A 23,386-nucleotide genomic window follows, 5' to 3' on the forward strand; every position below is an offset into this window, starting at 1 on the left:
GAAGGATTAGAAAATGTGATTTACAGTGATAGACTAAGGGACTTAATATAGTTATCTTAACAAAGAGAAGGGTAAAGGGTGACTTGATTACACTTTCTATAAGTACCTACATGGGAACAAATATATGAAAATGGGCTCTTCAATCCACCAGAGACAGTTATAACATGTTCCAATGGCTGGAAGTTCAAACTAGACAAATTCAGACTAGAAACAAGATGTACATTTTTAACAATGAGAGTAATTAACCATTGGAACAGCTTAGCAAGGGTAATGGTGCGCTCACCATCACTGACAATTTAAAAATCCAGATTGTATGTTTTGCTAAAAGATATTCCCTTGGAATTATGTGTCATAAAAGGAGGTCTGACAATGGTCCCTTCTGGCTTGGGAATCTATGAATCTACTTTTATAAAATCCGTTTTATTTCTTGGGATTCAAATAGATGTGATCTACAGGCAACACAATCACATTCATATAGCACAAGTCAAACCTTTGGAGCCTGAAAATTGCAGTCCTCTAAAATTATGGTTTAGTGGGTGAGTTTTTTCCTTCCTAGTGGTTGAGGAATTAAAAAAAAAAAAGTGATAGTGCCTTTGCTTATCCTTTTCTTTGAGCATCATTTTAGGATAACTGTACTACAGTTTGCAGTTATGTAGAAAGTTTGATAAAATAAAAAGAAACATAGATAGACCATGCTTTCCCTGATGTGGGTGGACAACGTTCACCTTCCTCCTCCATCAGTTTTTTTTTAAATTTATGTACAGTATAGCATAATTTTCAGAAAACTTGACAAGTTATAAAATCATACTACTTGAAGTGCTGTATAGTGAAAAGACATTGTTCATGGCAATGGGAGTCATTTATGATGATTTAGAGAAATGATTGCTTCAGAAACCCACAAATTGAGCAGCCAAAGGGAAATTAATTAGTGTATTGTGCACACATGGAAAATATGTCCACAGTTACATAATAAGGTTTAAAACACTGGTGGGTGATTTGCAATAGTAATCTGCACAACCTTGGAATTTAGGGCTGGCTACAGCACAAAGATTGATGAAATGTGCATACAGGTTGCAGTCACCTTCTAAGCAAAGGGTGAGGGCTAAGGTGATCTGTGGTAGGTTTTAATTGCTGGTAAACTCAAACAAGTCAGGAGAAGAAAAGCAAAAGACTTGTAGAAAAAACTGTAGATAGACAGAATACCTAACTGCTTTATAACAGTCTAATGATAGGAATTAAATCCTTCATACCAGATTTTTTGCAAGATTCTTTCAGTCACCAGCAGAGGCTATAGAATACATACAACACAACCAGTTGCCTTCTTTATTGTTTTCTTTAAAATCAAAGGTAGAACCCAAACTTCCCTGTCTTCATTCAGACTCTGATTAGCCTCTGATAGGTTAACCTGTCACCAGTCACCTAGTTCTGGAATTTCCCTTCCCATATGTAGGGAATTAACCTAGTAATCTGAGACTATCCTTTTCAGATATCAGCTCTAGCACAGTGCCTGGGGAAAAAGTAGAGGCACAGTTTGAGGGACTTCAGTTTTGTGGAGTGGACCCATTCTGATATAAGGCATAGGTTAAAAAGAGTGAGAACCAGGGCCGGATTAACCTTTTGTTGGCCTGGTGCCAAACATATTACTGCCCCCCCCGGGGGGGGCAGTGGGCATGGTACAGGGGGTTCAGAGGAGTCAGTGCCCAGTCCAGCGCAAGGGCACTGTTTACTAGGGTGTCCAGATGTTCCGATTTTATAGGGACAGTCCTGATATTTGAGGCTTTGTCTTATATAGGAGCCTATTACTCCCCACCCCATGTCCTGATTTTTCACAGTTGCTGTCTGGTCACCCTACTGTTTACATACCAGCAGCTACCAGACGCACAGTGGCCTGCTCAGCCCTGCATTGCCAGCACCCCCTTGCTAGGGTTGCCAGGTGTCCAGTTTTCGAACAGAACGCCCAGTCGAAAAGGGACCCTGGCGGCTCCAGTCAGCACTGCTAATTGGGCCGTTAAAAGTCTTTGATTGGCGGGGGCGCTGGCAGGCTCTCTGCCCAGCTCTGTGCGGCTCCCAGGAAGCGACTGGCATGTCCCTTCGGCTCCTAGGCGTAGGGACAGACACAGGGGCTCTGCAGCTCCCATTGGTGAGGAAGCACAGCCAGTGGGAGCTGTGGGGTGGCGCCTGCGGATGGGGGCAGCACGCAAAGCCCCCTGGCCACCTAGGAGCTGGAGGAACATGATGCCGCTTCCTGGGAGCTGCCTGAGGTAAGCGCTGACTGGAGGCTGCACCCCTGACCCCCTCCCTCACTGCTGCCCCAGCCCTAAGCCCCCTCCCACAGCCTGCACCCTCTCCCCAACCCCCTGGCCTGGATCTGAGCCCCCTCCTGCAGTCCGAAACCCCTCGACCCCATCCCAGAGCTCCCTGCACCCCAAATCCCTCAGCCCCAGCACCCACACCCCCAGCCAGAATCGTCATCCCCTGCCTGAGTCCAGAGCCCCCTCCTGCACCCTGAACCCCTTATTTCTGGAGCCCATACCCCCTCCCACACCCCAATCCCCTGCCTCAGCCTAGGGTCCCTTCCCACACTCCGAACCCCTCAGCCCCAGCCCAGAGCCCCCTCCTGCACCTCAAACCCCTCACCCCCGACCCCACCCCTATGCCCAGTGCCCACCTGCCCCACATAACCCTGTAACAACTTCACAGCGCCCTGCACACTCCAGCCCACGCAGCACCCCCCCAAAACAGATCCCCCCATTGCCTAATGCCCCTCCCACAGGCCCCCTCCTGTCCAGCATCCCAACACACACAGACTTCCCCCACCTCCCACTGGTGAGCATTACTCCCCCACATGTTTGTGCTCAGTGCCCCAAAACACACAAACCTCTCCTCCCCCACAGCCCCCCCTCACTGCCCAGTGTGGCCCCCCCCGACTCCCCAGAGACCCACTGCCCCGCCCCTGTCTGCACTCACCGTCCCCTATGGGAGGTGACTGTGTCCACCGGGCTGAGCAGGCAGCTGGGGCCAGTCCTGAGGTGGGGATCGCTCCAGCCCATTGGGATCAGCACTATCAGCCAAGCAGGAGTGGGAGTGAGGCCTGCCCAGGCCAGGCTCCGGCAGGGCCCAGCCGAGCCTCCCATGCTGACCCCATCCCCGCACTGGCCGAGACTGGCCCTGCCTCTGCACCAGTTGCGAGTGGCTCGGTCCTGGGGAGGTAGGCAGGGCCCCACAGGTAGTGGGCAGCTGATACTGTTTGCAGCCATGCTGGGGAGTGGGGCAGATCCTTGGGATGCGACCCCCCACAAGAGCCAGCCGGGCCTGGCTGTGCTCACTGGCCCTGCAGCCCACCTGGCCTGACTCTGCCCACCGGCCATGCAGCCAGCAGCACTGCCCAGCCTGCATGGCGGAGCCTGGCTGTTGGGCGGCGAGCCCCCTCAGGTGAGCTGGGAGCCTCTGGTGAGCCACTCACACAGCAAGGCCTAGACGCTGGACCACCCTGGGTGAGGGGTTAAACTCGGCCACGTGGATGAGTTAGATGGGTCTGTAACAGGCCCGTTCCCAGTGTGGGCCTGGCACCATTGGCGCCATTGTAAACCCGGTACTTCTGAGAACTAAGGTGTCCTTTATTCTCTGAGTTTTGTCAATCATCTCATACCTTCGTTTCCCCTGAGAAGGGGTAGGTGAAAGGTACCAGCTAAAAATCCAGATGACATGAGAAGGTAGAGATTCAAAGATGACCAGTAGTCCTAAAAGAATGCTATGCTAATCATAGCCCTCAGGTCTGTATGCCCTATATAGCACAAACCTTAGCTTTATCAAGAGTAGATAACCTGGCAAACAGTTTCCATTTCAGAGGCTTTCCCTTTGGGAGGAAAATTAGGGTTTAATCACCTCAGACAGAAAGGTCCCCAGCTGTGCGTACAAGTGTGTATCTTTGCACCAATATCAGGTTTCAGGAAAGCTCTCTTCAAGCATGAAATCACATTTGACAGGACCAAGGAAAACGAATGCAGGAAGTGCTGACTCTCCTGCCCAAAATAAATACATAAATTAAAGTAACAATAAAAAAACATCAAGTACCAGTATTTTAACATTTCCCAATATTTTAAGCCTAGAGTAATAGGATTTTGCTTCCTGTTCCGTGAATCCCTTGAGTTTTGGGATTCAGCATTGGAAAAAGTTTCTTATGTATTTTGATATAAAAATCATTCGTAATGATATGGTATGGCTCTTAAAGTCACCTAAAAAGGGGAGATATGGAGCTGTGTGCTTTCCTTGTGATCTGTAAAGAAGCTTGAACTCTTTTTATATTTTAAACAAAAAATTTCCTTGTTCGTTACTTGGAGATCTCCAGAATGCCAAGCCTGGTATTTCCTTGTTTTACTGGAAATCTGGTTGGAGGTCTTAGATGTGGATTGTGAGCTTTCATTCGAAAGACTTCATTTGAAGGGGCAGTAATACTGAATCATTAACAAAGATAGTTTCTCTCTTAACCATTTAATTACAGATTTGGCATAAATAGATTTTAAGAGGAAAAAATTAAACAGTCTGAATTGAAATCACTGCCAGGCCTAGTTCATCAGGTTGAACTTTCATGGCATATCTGATGTCATAATTCTGTCAGTTCTCCATTCATCCATCAACTCTTCCAGGAAAAAACAGGGAAGAGTAGAATTTCTAATGGTTAAAAATAAAAGGGGAGGGGGTACGGACCATTCCCCTTTAACAAAACAAACGGAATCCCTTTCAAGGTCTTCATATATCAGAAATAATCAGAAAAGGAAGCAAACAAGTAAATGTAATTAATGTTCCCCTGCAGATCACCTTTAAGGAGTTAACAAAATAATTAATCAAAATGTTAAAGTTAAAGTGCAAATAGGAAATGTATTTTATAGAAATTGCTGAGGTAGAAAGGAAAAATGACTATAAATTTATTCCATTCACAATGGCTTCTAATGGACATCAATATGTTATCTCAAATGTAGTGCATGGACCTATTCTTTGAACATCCAGTATATTTCTTAGGTTATGCTTAAGGCAGTGTGATTCATTTGTCCCATTCAGCTACATGAGAGGTAACTTCATAGCACTCAAAGTACATGCATGACAATATAAAGCTAGCATTACCTAAATATATTTTTGCAGCAAATGCCATATGCTGTGTACATTAGGTACAGCAATATTTACAGTCTTAAACCAGAATGAAAGCCTCTTACTTGTTTTGTTCTTCCATCAGTAATATCTATTGTTGGACACTGTTAACTGTCACAACTCATGTCAAATTGTCAGACATGTTTATAGGTTTGTCTGCTTTGTCAAGATGGAAATTTGTATTTATTTAGTCTTTCCTTTTCACATAGAGGTTATATTTTGGGTCTTATAGATTTAGCTATTTTAAATACTTGATGATAATTTTACAGACCTTTCTTTGGTTTTCTCTTACAAGTCTTTTATTCTTAAACATTGTCTATTTCTCAATCCATCTGCATAGCGTGTGATGGGTTTTTGTTTGTTCACACAAATATATGTGTTGGCCCCTCAGAACTACCTATATCCTGAGGCAGGAGAGGGGTTGCCATCTGGATTTTTCTTTATTAATCTGAAATACATTCTATTTTTCTTTTGTCGTCTCCTCAAAAAGTCTGATATTTTTAGTGATGTACTGCTTTTAAATGTATAAAGTATATAGACAGTACCCACTGAGAGTATAATTATATAGTAAACTAGCTGATGACCACTATGTTGCCTTTTAAGTATATCTTCATTTTTTTCCAGTACTTACATGAGATATAGGGGCTACAGCATGTTTATTAAGAGGCTTCAACTGTGTATAAAACTAGCGCAGTCAGAAGTAATGGTGTTTGCTGAAGTATTCTTTATCATATGAATTTTCCTTTAGTCATCCATTATTTATTTCAGCTATTTGATATGCCATTATAATAAATATTATGACAGAGAAAGCTTTTATGCTTCAACTTATTGTACTGCTCTTCACTTCCTTACAATCCTTCAGGAAAATGTAACCATGCTTTACCTATATTTAACGTAAATCATCACTTACATTAGAATGAAAAATTCACTATGAAAAAAGGCTCCTTCAATGCCAAGACATAAATACACAACCATGTTTACTGCCAAACTACTGCACCAGGTAGTGTTAATTTTAAAACAGTTTTTAAGTTGTAACCTGAATACATTGCATATAGTGAAATTGCCAGTTTTCTGAGTGTTTTCACTCTTTTTAGTTTCCGGCCTGATAAGCATTTTTCTGTCTTGAATGTAAAATAGTTCCAGTTACATTCTGAGCATTTTTAATAGTTTTGCTCTTCATGGCAAGTAGCTTACATACAAAACTAAATAAACTGTTATCCAGCGCAATTTCTCTTCAAATCAGCCAAACAATTATCTACAAATACTTAAAAATATTTAAAAAACGTATGCATAAAACCATCTAGCGCAGTGGTTCCCAACTTGTTTCTCCGCTTGTGCAGGGAAAGCCTGTGTCGGGCTGGGCCGGTTTGTTCACCTGCCGCATCCGCAGGTTCCGCCGATCGCGGCTCCCATTGGCCGCGGTTTGCAGCTCCAGGCCAATGGGAGCTACTGGAAGCGGCACGGGCTGAGGGACGTACTGGCCGCCGCTTCCCGCAGCCCCCACTGGCCTGAAGCAGCGAACCGCGGTCAGCCGGTTCACTGCTTCAGGCCAGTGGGGGCTGCGGGAAGCGGCGGCCAGTACGTCCCTCAGCCCGTGCCGCTTCCAGTAGCTCCCATTGGCCTGGAGCTGCAAACCGCGGCCAATGGGAGCTGCGATTGGCTGAACCTGCGGACGGCAGGTAAACAAACCAGCCCAGCCCAACAGGGGCTTTCCTTGCACAAGCGGCGGAACAAGTTTGGGAACCACTGCTCTAGTGTAAGGTAAGACTCTTTCTTCCTTGCTATTGGGATATAAGAAGGGAACAAATTTCTGCGCATATTTTCAAAATGTTTTTTCATTGTATATTTTAGAGAAACTGTTTGGCTAAGATAATTTTTAATGGGCCATTGAGCCTTTCCTCTCTTGGCTGTTGACTTAAATATGGGCCAAGATAGGATTGGCAAAAAGTTGCTAGCATCAGTTATCTGTTTGGTGGCCTAACTGAAGTATAAATTAGTTATCTCAATGCACTGCCTAGTGGTCAAAAATCCTCACCTCCAAATCATTGTCTCAGTTGACACTAATTCACATCCTTTTAATCCGAGTTGTCAGAGAGATTGTAGAAGCACCACCATTGTGTTTTTATGGTGAATGGGTCTATGGCCTGTTTACTGAGATGGATGCAAAAGGTCGGATTTGTGAAAGTTTTTGTTTTGTTTTTTGTGATGTGATCAGTGGATATCTGTCCACCGGAAACTGTATTTAGGGCACCAGCTAATTTGGTACAGTCCATTGAATAGCTACCAGAGGATAATAAACTTGTGATTTAGAGGTGAAAAGCTCTATAAACTATTCCAAATCCAATCTGCTGTCCAGTCCCTCTTTAATATTATTTAATTTAAAATTAAGTAGTGGAGGGAACATTAATGTCATATTTTATTGACAAATTAAATAAAGTTTTCTGCAGCTTTCTTCTTTACTTTAGTGAATTAATGTTATGATGTCAGTGTGAAGCTCCAGTGTCTCTTGCAATTGTGAAAGTGACAAGTCCCATTTAAGATTTTTACAACATAAAATGAGGCATAATTCAGTACTAAAATATGTAAAGCGGAATGGTGAGAGACATCAGCATAATAAAATTATGAACATTAGGTCAGAATTTGCACGATGCTGTTAACAATCAGTTCTGATGGTATGTTACATTTATAGTAATGATACCTTTTAGCAAAAATGTTTTTTTTTAGTACCTGTATAAATACCGCTACACTTGCATGCTACATGTGTATATAGAGAGATAGCAGGAAAACATGATGACACAGGTAATGCTGAGCTACTGTATAACAAGGCTACACACATCAATGGTTGTTGCTGATATTATTACATTATTAGGACCTGGTAATGTAAGTGTGAGTCTTATTTACAGTTTTTCAATGTTATATTTTATATGATTAAGAAAAAAATGAGTTTAAGGCTCACAATACTTAGCAGTTACCTAGTGCTTCACACCTTGAAGTTATGATACACACCGTAAGCAATGTTCACAGTACCTCTGGGAAGTAGATAAGTGTTTGTATCTAAATTTTACAGAGGAGAAGCTGAGATAGAAAAGTGAAGTAGGTTGCCAAAGGCCCCAATAATGGTATAAGATTCATTTCTTTGTCAATCACTGCTTGAAGAAAACCCATGCAGTTCCAAGCCATGTGATAATCAGTTGTTTGCCTGTTTGTTTATGTCCAAGTGTACTTTTCTGATCTTGTGTGGGTGCATTGGTTGTTGTTTGTTTCCATTTCTCCTGGTACATAACACTGGAAATATTTTGAGATAAATAAAAACAATTTTTTGTAAATGAACAAAGGCACTTTATGCAGGATAACTGAATGCAAACAAAGTGAGGAGAAAATTGAAAGGAGGGTGTTGAAAGAAGGCAATCACACCAAGTAACCTATTTCATAGGGCAGCAGTGGAGAGGAGAAGCCAGAAGAAATAGGCAAAGGAAAGGGAAGATGTCAGAGGAACGTTATTCTAATCATAGTTTTGTTTTGATTATACTGTACATTGATGAGAGCTGAGATTTTTTTAATGTGAACACTATTGAGTAAGTGACTCTCAGGGATGTAATACTAAATTGATTGAGCTTATTCCATTATCGGTCCCTTTGGTAATTCAGGAAGAAGTATTTTCCCCCTTAAACTAAAACCTCAAGACAAGGAAGGGTTTATTGTGCTTTTTAAAAAATGTGTCTCTTATCCTAAATGGGATGCTGCCATAGTTTACCGTCTCCTGGGGTGTATTTAATTTGATGCCCAGGGTCTTATGATCCTCTGTGCCAACTGCAGAATTACAGCAGGAATAGCAGTAGCCATCTTGGAAAAATGTAAGTGAATTTCTTTGTCTTGTGTAATTTTCACCTTTCACATGCAGTTGAACATGTTTTTTCCATGGAGGACATTTTGGAGGACACTTGAATTACTCAAGAAATGTTTTCATTGATATTCTCTCTACCTTTGTGTCTGACGAACTTAAAAAAGCAGCAAAAGAAAAGATAAGTTTAACTTTTTGAAATACAGGGCTGTTGGTTATACTGACAGATGGTGGTCTCAGTTCATTGGATGAACTGACAAAGCTCAAGAAATCCATATTTGTAGCTTGTATTTGCTATCCAGGTATAACAATTGGCCATTTATGTTGTTTAATATGTTATTCATGCTTTTTAAACTGCCCAATTTACACCTATAGTAAATCCATCCACAAATCTGGCCTAATTACTCCAGTGAATTTCTATTTGTGAAAGTATATTGGAGGTACCACATGTTTTTACTTTGGATTCGCAATATTGGAGGCACTTCCTCTTCATTCTTGTAGTCAGTGGCAGAAACTTGAAATTTGACACCAAGAGTGAAAGTATTACCTGAGTAATAGTGTGTGGACTTGAATCACTGTCCCCAAGAGCATAGTAACTAACGGCTTGTGGTTTAGTCTGTTGAACTACTTGATGTTTTTGACCCCTTATTGTCTTTGTGTTTGTAGCATTCTTGTTCTTTTCCCCTTGGAAAAGACTGCAGAATGTTTTAGAAATATAATAAAAACTATTTAAAAACAAAAACGCTATTAAATAAACAGCTTAACACTGCAAAGCTGAAGAGGAGCTGCAGTTGAGGAATACTGCACCAGGCTAGCCAGAATTGTCTTGCTGGCCTCTCTGAACTTTGAGCAAAAGAAAGTATTTTCCTGTGGGACAAAATTATTTCCAGCTTTTTAGTGCATCTTGTGGGGGTGGCAAGACTGTTTTGGAAAAAGTTGTTTTTAGCCCTTTCAAAGCACCATGACATCATGTTTCCTTATGGGAATTGAGTCTGCTGAAATTTTAGTTGTATTTATTTCGCTGTCAATTTAAGGTCAGCTGGAGTAGAAAGAAAGGAGAGTGAGTGACATTTCAGTTAATCCTCACCTGCAATATAATTGCAATGGGCACGTTGGATGTCAACAAAGTAGAAGAAAGAGGAAAAGAGAGAAGCATCATTGTGGTGGGATTATGAAGATGTTGAAGCAGCCAAATCTGCTTCTCCCAGTGCTGACCGGTCCCTCCACACTCCCTCCCTATGCTTTGTTTCTCCAAATATGCCCACTTTATTATTTCTTGACGCAGTAAAGCCCATCGCTCAGCAGGGCCACCTGCAGGGTTTACACTATCTTAAAATCCAACCTCAAATACTTCAGATTACTACACTCTACTGCCATGTTTGAGGCTTCTTCCTTCCCTGCCCCCTCCCTTCTTCAACTCATGCTAATGTCCAACCTGCACGTTACAATTATACTGATTTGTAGGAGAATGGTTGGGGATTAAGTGAAATGTCACACAAATTTCTTTCTTACTGATCCACCTAACCAAATGAAGGTGGTGGTGGTCAGGGAGAAGACATGGAAAAGTGTCACAGTTCTTTGAAAGCATATTCAAACCTGGTTAGATAATCATATGGGGGGTGGAATCAGGAGCTGTGAGAGGCAGCTATGATCGCTAGAAGTGAGAAGGGCACAGATGTGAGTGGTTATAATGCCCTCAGTGGTAATCTATATGACTTGTTTCTCACAACTTTGGGTGGGAGTACTTGCAGAAAAATCATGGGCATCCAGGCCTATTATTCCAGATTCTAAGATAGGGCTTGGGGGGCGAGACTAAAGGCACAGCAGTTTCTTTCCAGGAGATGGAACGTTGCTGCATTTTGCAGGTACAATGCACGCTTACATGGTGAACAGGACTTCTTTCATAGGACAGGACGGTGGCTGGAAGAAGCTGCAATCTACTTGTGTCTGGACAATGGGATTCCCATAAGCCTTCAAGGTTTACAGTGAAAATAGACTGCAAGGACTCTAGACTACTGGGTAACTGTTTTAGCTGATTTGTTCTGAGGTATGGAGTCAAAACAGTTCAACAGAACTGTGGACAAAGGCCTTTAAATTGAACCTTATTGAGATCCATTCAATGGGTAATGCTGGCAAATTCGGGCTAGCCTTTTGTGGTGTTGCCTCTGCCTCCACTGTTTGAAAAGTTGACTTTAGGAGTACGAGTAAGGCTACATTTTAGTCACGGATATTTTTAATAAAAGTCATGGATAGGTCATGGGCAGTAAACAAAAATTCATGGCCTGTGACTTATCCCTGACTTTTACTAAAAATACCAGGGAATAAAACTTTGGGGGGGGGGCTGCCCCAGTGCCCTGCAGGTGCTGGGGGAGGATGGCCTGGCTGTTTGGGGGGGACCCCCACTCATGCTGGGGCAGGTTGGTGGGCCCAGCAGGCTCCCTACCTGGCTCCACGCCTTCCCCTACCCCAGCAGCAGTCGAGTTTGGGTGTGGGAGGAGGCAGGGGGTTGGGGCACGGGACGGGGTGAGGCGGGGTCTGGGTGGTGTTTACCTAGGGGAGGTCCCCGGAAGCGGCAACATCCCCCTTGGTCAGCTGCTAGGTGGAAGCAGGACCACCTACAAACACCACCACCGCAGTTCCCATTGGCCGCAGTTCCCGGCCAATAGGAGTTGCGAAGCCAGTGCTCTGGGTGGAGGCAGCATGCAGAGCCCGCTTCACCCTGTCCCGTTCCCCCTGCCCCCTCCCACACCCAAACTCAGCTGGTGTGTGTGTGTGTGGGGGGGGGTGGGGGTGCGGTGCCCTGAGACTGCCCCAGCAGAAGACTGCCTGAATCCGTGACTTCCATAACAAACATGCAACCTTAAGTATGAGCAGTTTCCTCTAAAGATGCTGTGACCAACTAAACTTGTATAAAATTCTGTCCTTGCTCCTTTCTGTAATCTCTTTTATATCAACTGCTGTGGATATTATAGACAGCTTTAGGACTATTTTATCTTTAGAGGAGATTGAATTAAAGTATGAATGTTTTAAAGTATTTTGTGTGATATGTAATGTGTGTTTTTCCTATAATGGTATATTAAATGTGTGCATCTCTTTTTAAACAATAATTATTTGTTTACTTTTTATTTTTATTTCATGATTTGCATCCTCACAAATGTCAGCGAGGTGGGAGAAAGAAAAGATCATGTTAACCTTAAAACTGACTGCTGTCAGTGTATTGGGCTATATGAAATTGTATACCATGCAGTGTATGTGTTTAGCAGAACCGCAAACTCAGAATACTGCACTTGGCATTGAATGCTACACTCGTCAATTCATTTTCATGATTTATATTCACTGTGGGCTTCTAATGTTAAACAAGGGAATTCAGACATGTTCCATAACACATTTACTGTAACATGATACCGTGAACTAAACTTGCTGTTATTTATCTTTTTTCTTTTTTTTTTAATTTTCTCTTGTTGCAGCATAAAGCCAAGGTAGAAGCTATGACCTTAGACCTCGCTTCTCTTCACAGTGTGCAGCACTTTGCTGAAGCATTCAAATCCAAGAATGTGTAAGTAGTCAGACAGAGGATTATATATCATAACTTCTTGTTATTTTAATGTCTTTATCAGCTGAGCATAATTGGTAGAATTCATCACAGTTGGATTGACTTAGAAACTACAATAGGTGAATTCAGCTTTTTCACAGGAACTGAATTGTCTTTTTCCAATGTGCATATTTTTATATCAATTAAAGAATATTTATTTTTGTACACAGAGAAAATTAATTACAGATCTCTGACAATTCAGTATATAATTCCAACTTTAATGGGACATTGGTACCTCTGTGACTGTTGAATAAGGCCAAAACTAAAATATATCCAAAACAGCTTAGGCAACTTTTGTCGGGTTTCCAGTGGTTTGGAAGACAGCCTGGGGTCAGGAATGAGCACTCACTCAGTGCTCTCCCTCAGTTTCTTTTTTAAAAATGTTTTAAAAAATAGTCCTACAGGCTAGGGGCCCTTATTTTCCAGACCTATCTGTGAAGTGGTTGGCTTTAAAAATTGAAATTAAGATGACAAGTTCACTTAACAATTGGATAACTTATATTAAAATAATCAGGCAAGATTCCAGATGGTTTTATTTAGATTGAACAGATCAATTAATCACAAACTTTAAGGTATGATTTGGAATCATTAAGTACAAGGTGTTGAGGATAAATTCCACCCATTGTGCTTTAACCCACATTTTGGCCCACTCTGGTTGTTATGACTATTCAAACCTAGTAGTGATTTTTTCCCCCTACAAATATTTCTGTATCATAAACCTCCTACTATATTTTTCAAGAGAGTACACACTTTTAGACAGCTTAGGAGGCAAAAATATTGTAGTGGCAAAAATATTGTGTAGAAAGAATGGTAGGTTTGCTTTTGAGATATTGCCAAAGCTAAATCTCACATGGATAGACAGATGACATTTGAGTACTTACAGGCCTTTCAGATTCAGAGAACTGTCAAAACTGAATTTCAATACCAGTTACTTTACTGCCAAAAATCCTGTGTATCTATTCTTATCATATCACATCTTCCTACATTAAAACTTCCTTGTGTGTAAAACATAATGACAAATGGTAGAAACATTGCCATATTTTAGTACCAACCACACTCATACTGTTAGAAGAGATAAGCATTCTGATTTTGCTGCTTCTTGGTTCTTAACATGTTATATGCTTTACCAAAGAAAAAAGTATAGAAGGCCAGTTAAGGATTATAACGTTTTTCTTGTGCAATTCTTAACTTGATGTGAATGCTGCAATTCCATGTCATTGTCACCCAGTCTGAACCATTGAGTAGACATATACTGTATCTTTAAACCAGAAAGGGGAAGTATACTCAATTCAAATTTTCCTGGAGGACTTAAAATCTACAAAAGTCTCACCCATTGTCATCTAAAGCACGAGACAATGTGGAATCAGTTTCTTAATGCAAATCATGTCCATTTTGTTTTTGTACTGTATATTAGAGATAACAACTCATCCCCTTTGGATTCATTTTGTCTTTCTATTATGGAAAGTTTTCTTATTTTTTCACTTCTTTTTCATTGGCGTTTGGAAAGTGTCACTAGTACTGTCTTAGTGGTACTATACTATAGGTCAGTGTTTTTAGCCACAGTTTTGCCTTCCATCCTGAACCCTTGCTCTGTGTGTGTGTGATCTCAAGTATTACATAAAAGCTTAAAGTTTGTGTCTGTCATAAGACTTGTGGGGGTTTCACCAAAATGAGCATTGAACAATATATTTGTTTAAATTTTGATGGTGGATAGAAGCCAGATGCCACACACAGCTGGGAGCAGTAGATCTTTTATCTGATACAGAGGAGCAGGTACCTCCTTACAATCATGGGTAGGGGAATGGGCTAGAAGACCTTTCTAGCTCTGATTTCTGTGATTTAAACTGTATCTATGTATGCTCAGAAGAGCGATTATGTAGTAGTAGTGTCTTGCAAAACGTATCTTTACACTAATAAATGTTATCTGTAGTTTATTATTATTACAGTAGTGTCCAGGGCCCCATTGGATCAGTCCCCTTGTACTAGGTGCTGTACAAACAAACTTAGAGAATCCAGGATCTTACAATCTTATGGATAGATTGTTGTGCATTCTTCACACTTTCTCAGGAGAGTAAGGGGCATCCAGAGCACAGGGAGCAGCTTCTCTAGGGCTCTTGTACCCCCTCCCTCCACATGTAGATGGGAAGGGGTGGAGCCTTGGCTGCTAGCATTCTCCCTCTCCCATTGCAGTGTGCCACTCAGAATAGCTGTGCTTGCATGTCAAGAGATATATGCTGTGCCAAGTAGACAGCTTTTTACAATCATGAAATGCCTGTTTCTCAAACCCCTGGCACCCTACCAATAAAATAGCAGCACAAGAGAAACACGAAAGTGTCTTCTGCTTCCTCCATCAATGACAAAATTATCAGCTGAGTTCTGATTCCTGGGTCTAAGTGGTGGTGATATGTGGAGCGCATAAAGCACAGATTTTCAGATATGAAGTAGTGCTGCAGTGCTAGTAATTAAGGTGAAAGGGTAAACAAACCTAATTTGATATGTAAGCAATTCTGTGATACAAATGGCAATCCCAAGATGCAATTTTTACAATCCCTTTTTTGATAACAACCCTATGAGTGGAAAAACAATCTTTCTCTCATCTCCCTTGCCTGTCATCACCAGGCTACGGAGCAATAAGGAACTATTTGATCCTTTTAAAAATGTAATTTTTATTGCAATGCATTTTTCTAAAGAAGCCACTGGTGTTTAACCTCTTAGACTTCTGGAGCTGAAGACAGGCCTCTCAGGCTCTCTCAATAATCTCCTCTGTCCATTATTGCCTCAGTGGGAAGTGCCCAGGCTCTTCATCAGCTAACATTTTCAGGGGCTGCTCCCCTGTTGACTGGAACTGAATAAAACAGAATGTTGGTTTGGATGCTCAAGCCCTCCTACCTCCCAGGTGCAGATTCTGACTCTAGGGAATGACATCAGATATTAGGCTGGAGGGAAGGACGTCAGGAGATGCACTGAGTATGCTCAAGGTCCCCTCCGTTATTCTAGATGAGGTGCAGGTTTTTCCTTGTCTAATAGTAAATCAGAGAAGAACCTTAAAGAGGTCATGTGATCCAAAGTCCTCTCCCTGGGTAAGAGATCTGAAACTGATCCATTCTGGTATAAAGACATTTCTGAACTAGAAATACTCAAAACATCAAAGGATGAAGCATCCTTGCAAGGGGTTTCTGAAGCCAGTCAGACAATTTCTAGGTAGCAAATCCTGGTCATTGATCAAGCATCTAAAAAAAAAAAGAGTTGGAGAGAGGGAGATATTTGCCTCCTTTAGAATATGAGAGTCTGAGTATTTCTGGTAGCAATTTGAAGAATGAAAAAATTTCATTGTCACAGGGTGACTGGTACCTTTACGGAGGAGCCAGGTTCAGTGCACCTGTGACTCATCAGCTGACTCCCAACTGGGCTTTAGAGAAAGCACCTGGACCACATAAAGGAGAGCTACCTGAGAGCAGACTGGAAGAGCTGCTGGGGTAAATACTTGGTGGGGCGTATGGGGGTTAAAGCAATCCTTGTTCCTCCTGAGGGTAGAGGGACCACCAGGTGCCAGTAGTGGGAGAGAAGGGGAGCCGTCTGCCACTGTCACTGCAAACGAGAAATTTACTCATGGGGAAAAGGAAGGGTCCTTGTTGTAGTATGCCTAGGGTCCCAGATTGTCTTATTTTGGCTGGTCACATGGGTGCTGGACAAGCACCCATAGGTAGAGAGGACTGTAAGAATTAAAAAAATGCTTTAAAAATTACTCCATCTGAACATGGGTTGTGGCTAAAGGTTCCACAGAAGCAAATTATTCACAAAAAGCTAGTTCAGGAATATTATAGTGTTGTTGGTTCATTTCAAAGTCCAGTCCCAGTCATAGCTTGGTCGCATCTCTGAATCTTAGCATGGATTGTGGCATGTGCTTTATAATCCTAATTTGCTGACCCACCGAACCCCTACAGCACCGTGGCTGCACTTTCACCTTTCTCATTGAAATGATCTCTAAATAAGTGTTAGCAGTTGGATGAGGGCAAAAGAACGCATTTCAATCCCAGCTGCAGTGGACCTAACTACTGAAGTTGTATAAGACACACCCCTTTTATCCATATCCAGCCTTCTCCCCATCAATAGTTATAAACCCAGATGATTTATTGGATGCCTCTGTTGTGGAAACCTCAAAGAATTTTATACTTGTCGAAGAGTGTGGGTTGTAGATGTGATACATTTGGAAAACTCCATTTCTTAGTAACTAATTTTGTTTCATCATCATGTACTTCACTAAAACCATGTTGCTGTTATTGACAGAGAGATGTAATACTCCAGTTCTAAAATCTGCAAAATATCTACCTTGTCTTCATTGTTCCATAGTACCTGCATGCCCATTATATAAGACCATTGCACAGCTGGATGCAGTGAGAGGTGTGTCTCTGCTCATGAGTGGACAATAGCAGTATTGCAGTTGAAATTTGAGGTGCATCTCCTACCATGCCTTCTGGCTCAAACTAAAGCCATCTTGAGCCAGACAGTAGAAAATCAAACCAATTTTAGATAACATTAGGAGGAAAATAATAAAATTGTTGCTGAAAGATCTGATTAATTTTGGGGAAATAACATTTTTATAAAGTATGTGACAGGGTCGGGCCAGATGGCTACAGGAGAGTAATAGAAGGCAGATTATTAGCCCCAGGTTGAGTAGGTCCCTTTTCCCTTGGTAAGGTAACAGGGAAGGTTCCAGAACAATCAGGAACCTTCTGGAGACAATTAAGACAGACAGGCTGATTAGAACACCTGCAGCCAATCAAGAAGCTGCTAGAATCCATTAAGACAGGCTAATCAAGGCACCTGGATTTAAAAAGGAGCTCTCTTCAGTTTGTGGTGCGCGTGTAAGGAGCTGGGAGCAAGAGGTGCTAGGAGCTGAGAGTGAGAACGCAGACTGTTGGAGGACTGAGGAGAACAAGCATTATCAGACACCAGGAGGAAGGTCCTATGATGAGGATAAAGAAGGTGTTGGGAGGAGGCCATGAGGAAGTAGCCCAGGAAGTTGTAGCTGTTGCACAGCTGTTCCAGGAGGCACTCTAGACAGCTGCATTCCACAGGGCCCTAGACTGGAACCCGGAGTAGAGGGCGGGCCCGGGTTCCCTCCAAGCCTCCTAACTCCTGGTCAGACACAGGAGGAGTTGACCTGGACTGTGGGTTCATGAAAATGGCCAAACTGAGGACTGCTGTGAAGCTCCAAGGCGAGCAAATCCGCTAATAAGCACAAGACCCACTAAGGTAGAGGAGGAACTTTGTCACAGGTATTTTAGTTTTGAATACAGTTATCACCATTTTTAAAAGGCAGCACTTGCCAGCTATTACCATTGAGTAGTATCGGAGCTGAAAGTAACACCTTGCACTTACACAGCACTTTTCATGCAGAGATGCAGCTATTTTCCTATTTTTAAAATAAGATATGTCTGTGGTAAGATTTAGCAGTTGCTAACTGTTTAATCGTTCCTATTGTAGCAGGACAGCGGTTACAAATGTTTCTGCACTTGAAAAGTTTAGTCTCCTTTTTTCCTCGTCCACACCCATGTAGAGAGGACCAAACGTTTGATTGCTCTCCTTAGCGGCACCCTAGCACTCTGTGAATGAACTAATTTTTCAAGTTGCAAGCAGAAGCATGCTGGGGTCTTGTGGATGCAGTTAAAATTTCAGAATATGCTGAAAATTTGCTCCAGAATATTACTGCTCTTTAAATTTTCATATACTGGAAATTTTCATATACTGCAATTGACATGTTGGACATTTGTTAGATAGTGTTCACTCATTTTAACTACAAAGGAATCATAGGCATAATCAAATGGTGTTATACATAATATATATAAAATTAAAGATCTTTAGTAAATTGTTACACAGTTAACTCCTGACATCTAATCCACCCCCTAAACTATGTGGATATGATTTAAATGAATAATCAGCATTCACATTATGCCAGTATGCTTAAAAGTTCCATAGTAGATTTTTGTGCCAGATACAATTGTTGTCACTGCATATTGTACTTCAGAATTTGAATATATTTTCTTTATAAATGTGTAAAAATCTGTTAATCCCTTTGGCACATATAGAAATACTTTCTATGAATTAGAACTAGTAACAGTTGAACTATTCAATTTGTCGTTTGAGCTTAGAATACTTTTGGCATTCTGTCAGTGCCACTCAGATATAAAGCAATGTTCCAGCCGATATTGTAGATTTAAGAGACATCTAAAAAGGATCCAAGTTCACTTAAATATGCAAACAAGTGCATAATTGAGAAGCTACTATTGCAGACAGCAGATATCTTACATTTAAATAAGGTCAAAGGTTGACTGCATTTGAAATGTACGTAGTAAAATTAGGGTGAAACTTTTACATGTGGTGGTATTGTACCTTACTAAACCTAGGGATTGGCTGTCTGTATAAATGTTTTCTCTTTTCTAAGCTCTGCTACACTGTTACTCTGTCTTGGTTGAAAGTGACAAACTATGTGGATTCACTAATAATAATCAGTATTTTTTAAGTTAAAAACCTAAACTTGACTCAATCTAAGTGGAAGCAGAGATCACTTGCTCACCATATCACTTCAGCTTCATTTGATGTATCAGATATAGATACGAGTCCTGTGACCACCAGAGATTTTCTTGTTCTGGTATATTCAGATTCTTTAAAAAGTAACCAGAAACAGAAACTCCCTTGGGACTGCCACCTGGTGTGCCAAGACTACTTCTACCCCGCTTTCCTGTCCTGTCAGCTTAGGACTTCAGTGCTCTGCATGGTTTGAGCCAGATCCACTAGCCTGCTGCAAACCCAGACCCAGGTCTGAACTACATCCCCCAACAGCTGTAGGCTCAATTGAAAGCAGCGCACAGAACTGTTCCTGTCTTTAACACTAAGATGTCCAACTCCCAATGGGGTCCAAATCCCAAATAAATCCGTTTTACCCTGTATAAAGCTTATACAGGGTAAACTCATAAATTGTTGGTCCTCTATCACACTGATAGACAGGTATGCACAGCTGTTTGCCCTCTCCCTAGGTATTAATACATACTCTGGGTTAATTAATAAGTAAAAAGTGATTTTATTAAATACAGAAAGTAGGATTAAAGTGGTTCCAAGTAGTAACAGACAAAACAAAGTGAATTATCAAGCAAAATAGAATAGAATACACAAGTCTATGTCTAATCAAACAGAATACAGATAAAACCTCACCAGTTCCAGTAAGCTTTCTTTTACAGATTAGTCTCCTTCTAGTCTGGGTCCAGCAATCACTCACACCCCCTGTAGTTACTGTCCTTTGTTCCAGTTCCTTTCAGATATCTTTTGGGGTGGAGAGGCTCTCTCAGCTGAAGACAAAATGGAGGGGTCTCCCAGGGGTTTAAATAGACTTTCTCTTGTGGGCGGAGAACCCCTCCTCTCCTATGCAAAGTCCAGCTACAAAATGGAGTTTTGGAGTCACTTGGGCAAGTCACATGTCCATGCATGACTGAGTTCCTTACCTGTCTAGCCACATTCTTGGGAAAGCTCAGATGTGGATTGGCGTCTCCAAGTTCATTGTTGGCTTAACGGCTTCTTGATTGGGCACTTATTGGGGATAGTCTTTTCTCAGGAAACTGACCAACTGCTTCACTAAAACCTACTTAGAATCAGACAAGTATACAGCCAATATTCATAACTTTGAATACAAAAATGATATATGCATACAAATAGGATTAATAGATTCAGTAAATCATAACCTCAATAGAGATTTGTTACATGGCATATGTAGCATAAAATATTCTAGTTATGTCATATATATACTCTCATAAGCATATTTCCATAAACCCTTATGGGGGGCACCATCACAGTAAGAATCCAGGTAAAAATTAATTTGAGTGGACATTTCACTGATAGTATTTTTGTTTTTGGGGGTGAAGTTATAAAGTTTCCCTCATTTTGCTTTGTGTGTATTTGTGTGTCCACACGTGCACTAGAATTGCTCATTTAAAATCAGGATTCAAACTTGGAAAATGCTTATGTGATGCTTTCACAATTGCTTTGTCTAAAATGTGTTGGCTTGCCACTTGTCTTTGGAGGGTGACCCTGGAAGACCCTGAAGACCTTTGGCGGGTCTTCATCAAACTACAGAGAAAGATTTTTGCTCCTCCTTTTGGCATCTGAAGCTGTAGGGCTGTTTTTACCATTCAAGGTACCCAAGTACTGACTTTGGGTATTTTGGCTAAGTCTGCATCTAACTTCTTGGTTTTGAAAATAAAGAGAATGAAAAAAGAGACCACTTTCTTTTGAACTCGTTTGTGCTTCCTCTTTAGTATATCCAAGATCAATGCTGCTCTTGGTGCCAGAAGGATATTTGAAACTATCTTTGGTGACATCTCTGGCCAAAGCTCAGCAAAAGGGGTAATACTGACAGACTTCAAAGTAAGTTCCCCCACCTTCACCTAGTGCAGGAGTTTTTTAGTTGGTGGTCACGCTTAGAGGGTCAGAGAATAGAACAAAGCATCAGAGGCCCTCCGAGGAAGTCCTGCGTGCAGCTTTACTATGGAACTGGGCCCTAATTTATTATATAAATTTGAACTAAAAAAAATCCATCAATCTGTGATATTGTTAGCGATCTATGTTTATGAAATACAAGTGTACAGATTAAATAATAAAATCCCTGTTAAATTCTCTAATGAAAGGTGCAACACAAATGCTTAGTAGAAACTGCACCCAAAAAGAAACAGCAAGCAATAATAACCCCTCGGTTCTCCCTGATCGTTGCATCAAAAGCCTGGGTAAATAGGTGGGTCTTCCAGCATGCTCAAAAGCTCAAGCTTTTTTGGAGAAGTGAGGAGAGAAAGTTGGAGTCACTTGGGCAAGTCACATGTCCATGCATGACTGAGTTCCTTACCTGTCTAGCCACATTCTTGGGAAAGCTCAGATGTGGATTGGCGTCTCCAAGTTCATTGTTGGCTTAACGGCTTCTTGATTGGGCACTTATTGGGGATAGTCTTTTCTCAGGAAACTGACCAACTGCTTCACTAAAACCTACTTAGAATCAGACAAGTATACAGCCAATATTCATAACTTTGAATACAAAAATGATATATGCATACAAATAGGATTAATAGATTCAGTAAATCATAACCTCAATAGAGATTTGTTACATGGCATATGTAGCATAAAATATTCTAGTTATGTCATATATATACTCTCATAAGCATATTTCCATAAACCCTTATGGGGGGCACCATCACAGTAAGAATCCAGGTAAAAATTAATTTGAGTGGACATTTCACTGATAGTATTTTTGTTTTTGGGGGTGAAGTTATAAAGTTTCCCTCATTTTGCTTTGTGTGTATTTGTGTGTCCACACGTGCACTAGAATTGCTCATTTAAAATCAGGATTCAAACTTGGAAAATGCTTATGTGATGCTTTCACAATTGCTTTGTCTAAAATGTGTTGGCTTGCCACTTGTCTTTGGAGGGTGACCCTGGAAGACCCTGAAGACCTTTGGCGGGTCTTCATCAAACTACAGAGAAAGATTTTTGCTCCTCCTTTTGGCATCTGAAGCTGTAGGGCTGTTTTTACCATTCAAGGTACCCAAGTACTGACTTTGGGTATTTTGGCTAAGTCTGCATCTAACTTCTTGGTTTTGAAAATAAAGAGAATGAAAAAAGAGACCACTTTCTTTTGAACTCGTTTGTGCTTCCTCTTTAGTATATCCAAGATCAATGCTGCTCTTGGTGCCAGAAGGATATTTGAAACTATCTTTGGTGACATCTCTGGCCAAAGCTCAGCAAAAGGGGTAATACTGACAGACTTCAAAGTAAGTTCCCCCACCTTCACCTAGTGCAGGAGTTTTTTAGTTGGTGGTCACGCTTAGAGGGTCAGAGAATAGAACAAAGCATCAGAGGCCCTCCGAGGAAGTCCTGCGTGCAGCTTTACTATGGAACTGGGCCCTAATTTATTATATAAATTTGAACTAAAAAAAATCCATCAATCTGTGATATTGTTAGCGATCTATGTTTATGAAATACAAGTGTACAGATTAAATAATAAAATCCCTGTTAAATTCTCTAATGAAAGGTGCAACACAAATGCTTAGTAGAAACTGCACCCAAAAAGAAACAGCAAGCAATAATAACCCCTCGGTTCTCCCTGATCGTTGCATCAAAAGCCTGGGTAAATAGGTGGGTCTTCCAGCATGCTCAAAAGCTCAAGCTTTTTTGGAGAAGTGAGGAGAGAAAGTTCCATAGTTGCCTCCAGATCCCACATTTGGGCTGTTAACTTGAGCATTTTGCATGACAACATCTCCTGGGGAGGAACACAGCTATAGACTGTATAGCTATAGCCCCAAGTAGAGCATACTTCACTAATCCAGTTTGAAGGTGATAAAGGTAATGGATAACTGATGAGGTCAGCTGGCAAAAGCAAAGGTTACAATGTCTGTTCTGGCATGTTGGGTGGGGAAAAGAGAGAGAGAAAAAAATCTTTAAACTGAGCAAATTTTAATTTGGGAATCACTGAGATACTAAATATGGTACTAAATATGATGGCATGATGAGAGAATCATTTTCTGAGTAGAAATACACTTTTAGAGGCAGAAACTATCTTCCTGAATAAAGAATCCAATCTATTTCCACAAGATTTAACCAACCGTGAGGGCCAAATTGGATATATAAGCATGTAAAATATTTATGATTTAATAAGCATGATTACAAATCTTTTCCTGCAAATGAAGTAGTAAGCATTTTGCAGTTTTATAGCTTAATGGGTAATGAGAGAATAAAAACAGTATGTGTGTATTTAATTGATATTTTAATTT

At 41.2% G+C, this 23,386-nt stretch overlaps 1 protein-coding gene across 13 annotated transcripts in view; it reads left to right on the forward strand.

Moving 5' to 3' along the window:
- Window positions 1–23,386, forward strand: part of WWOX (WW domain containing oxidoreductase) — a 690,060-nt gene that overhangs the window by 148,516 nt on the left and 518,158 nt on the right. For 12 of the 13 annotated variants that reach the window (XR_006275137.1, XR_006275135.1, XM_038368509.2 and 9 more), the window contains exon 6: window positions 12,454–12,542. Coding sequence is in view for 10 of the 13 variants with exons in the window: in XM_038368509.2 (XP_038224437.1) it covers window positions 12,454–12,542 (89 nt within the window). In the remaining 3 variants the exon portion in view is untranslated. Of the gene's footprint in view, window positions 1–12,453; window positions 12,543–23,386 lie in introns of those variants that run through there. The other variant, XM_043495038.1, reaches the window with a different exon arrangement.

The sequence above is a fragment of the Dermochelys coriacea genome, chromosome 12 (genome assembly GCF_009764565.3).
Source record: "Dermochelys coriacea isolate rDerCor1 chromosome 12, rDerCor1.pri.v4, whole genome shotgun sequence".
Classification (NCBI taxonomy): Eukaryota; Metazoa; Chordata; order Testudines; family Dermochelyidae; genus Dermochelys; species Dermochelys coriacea.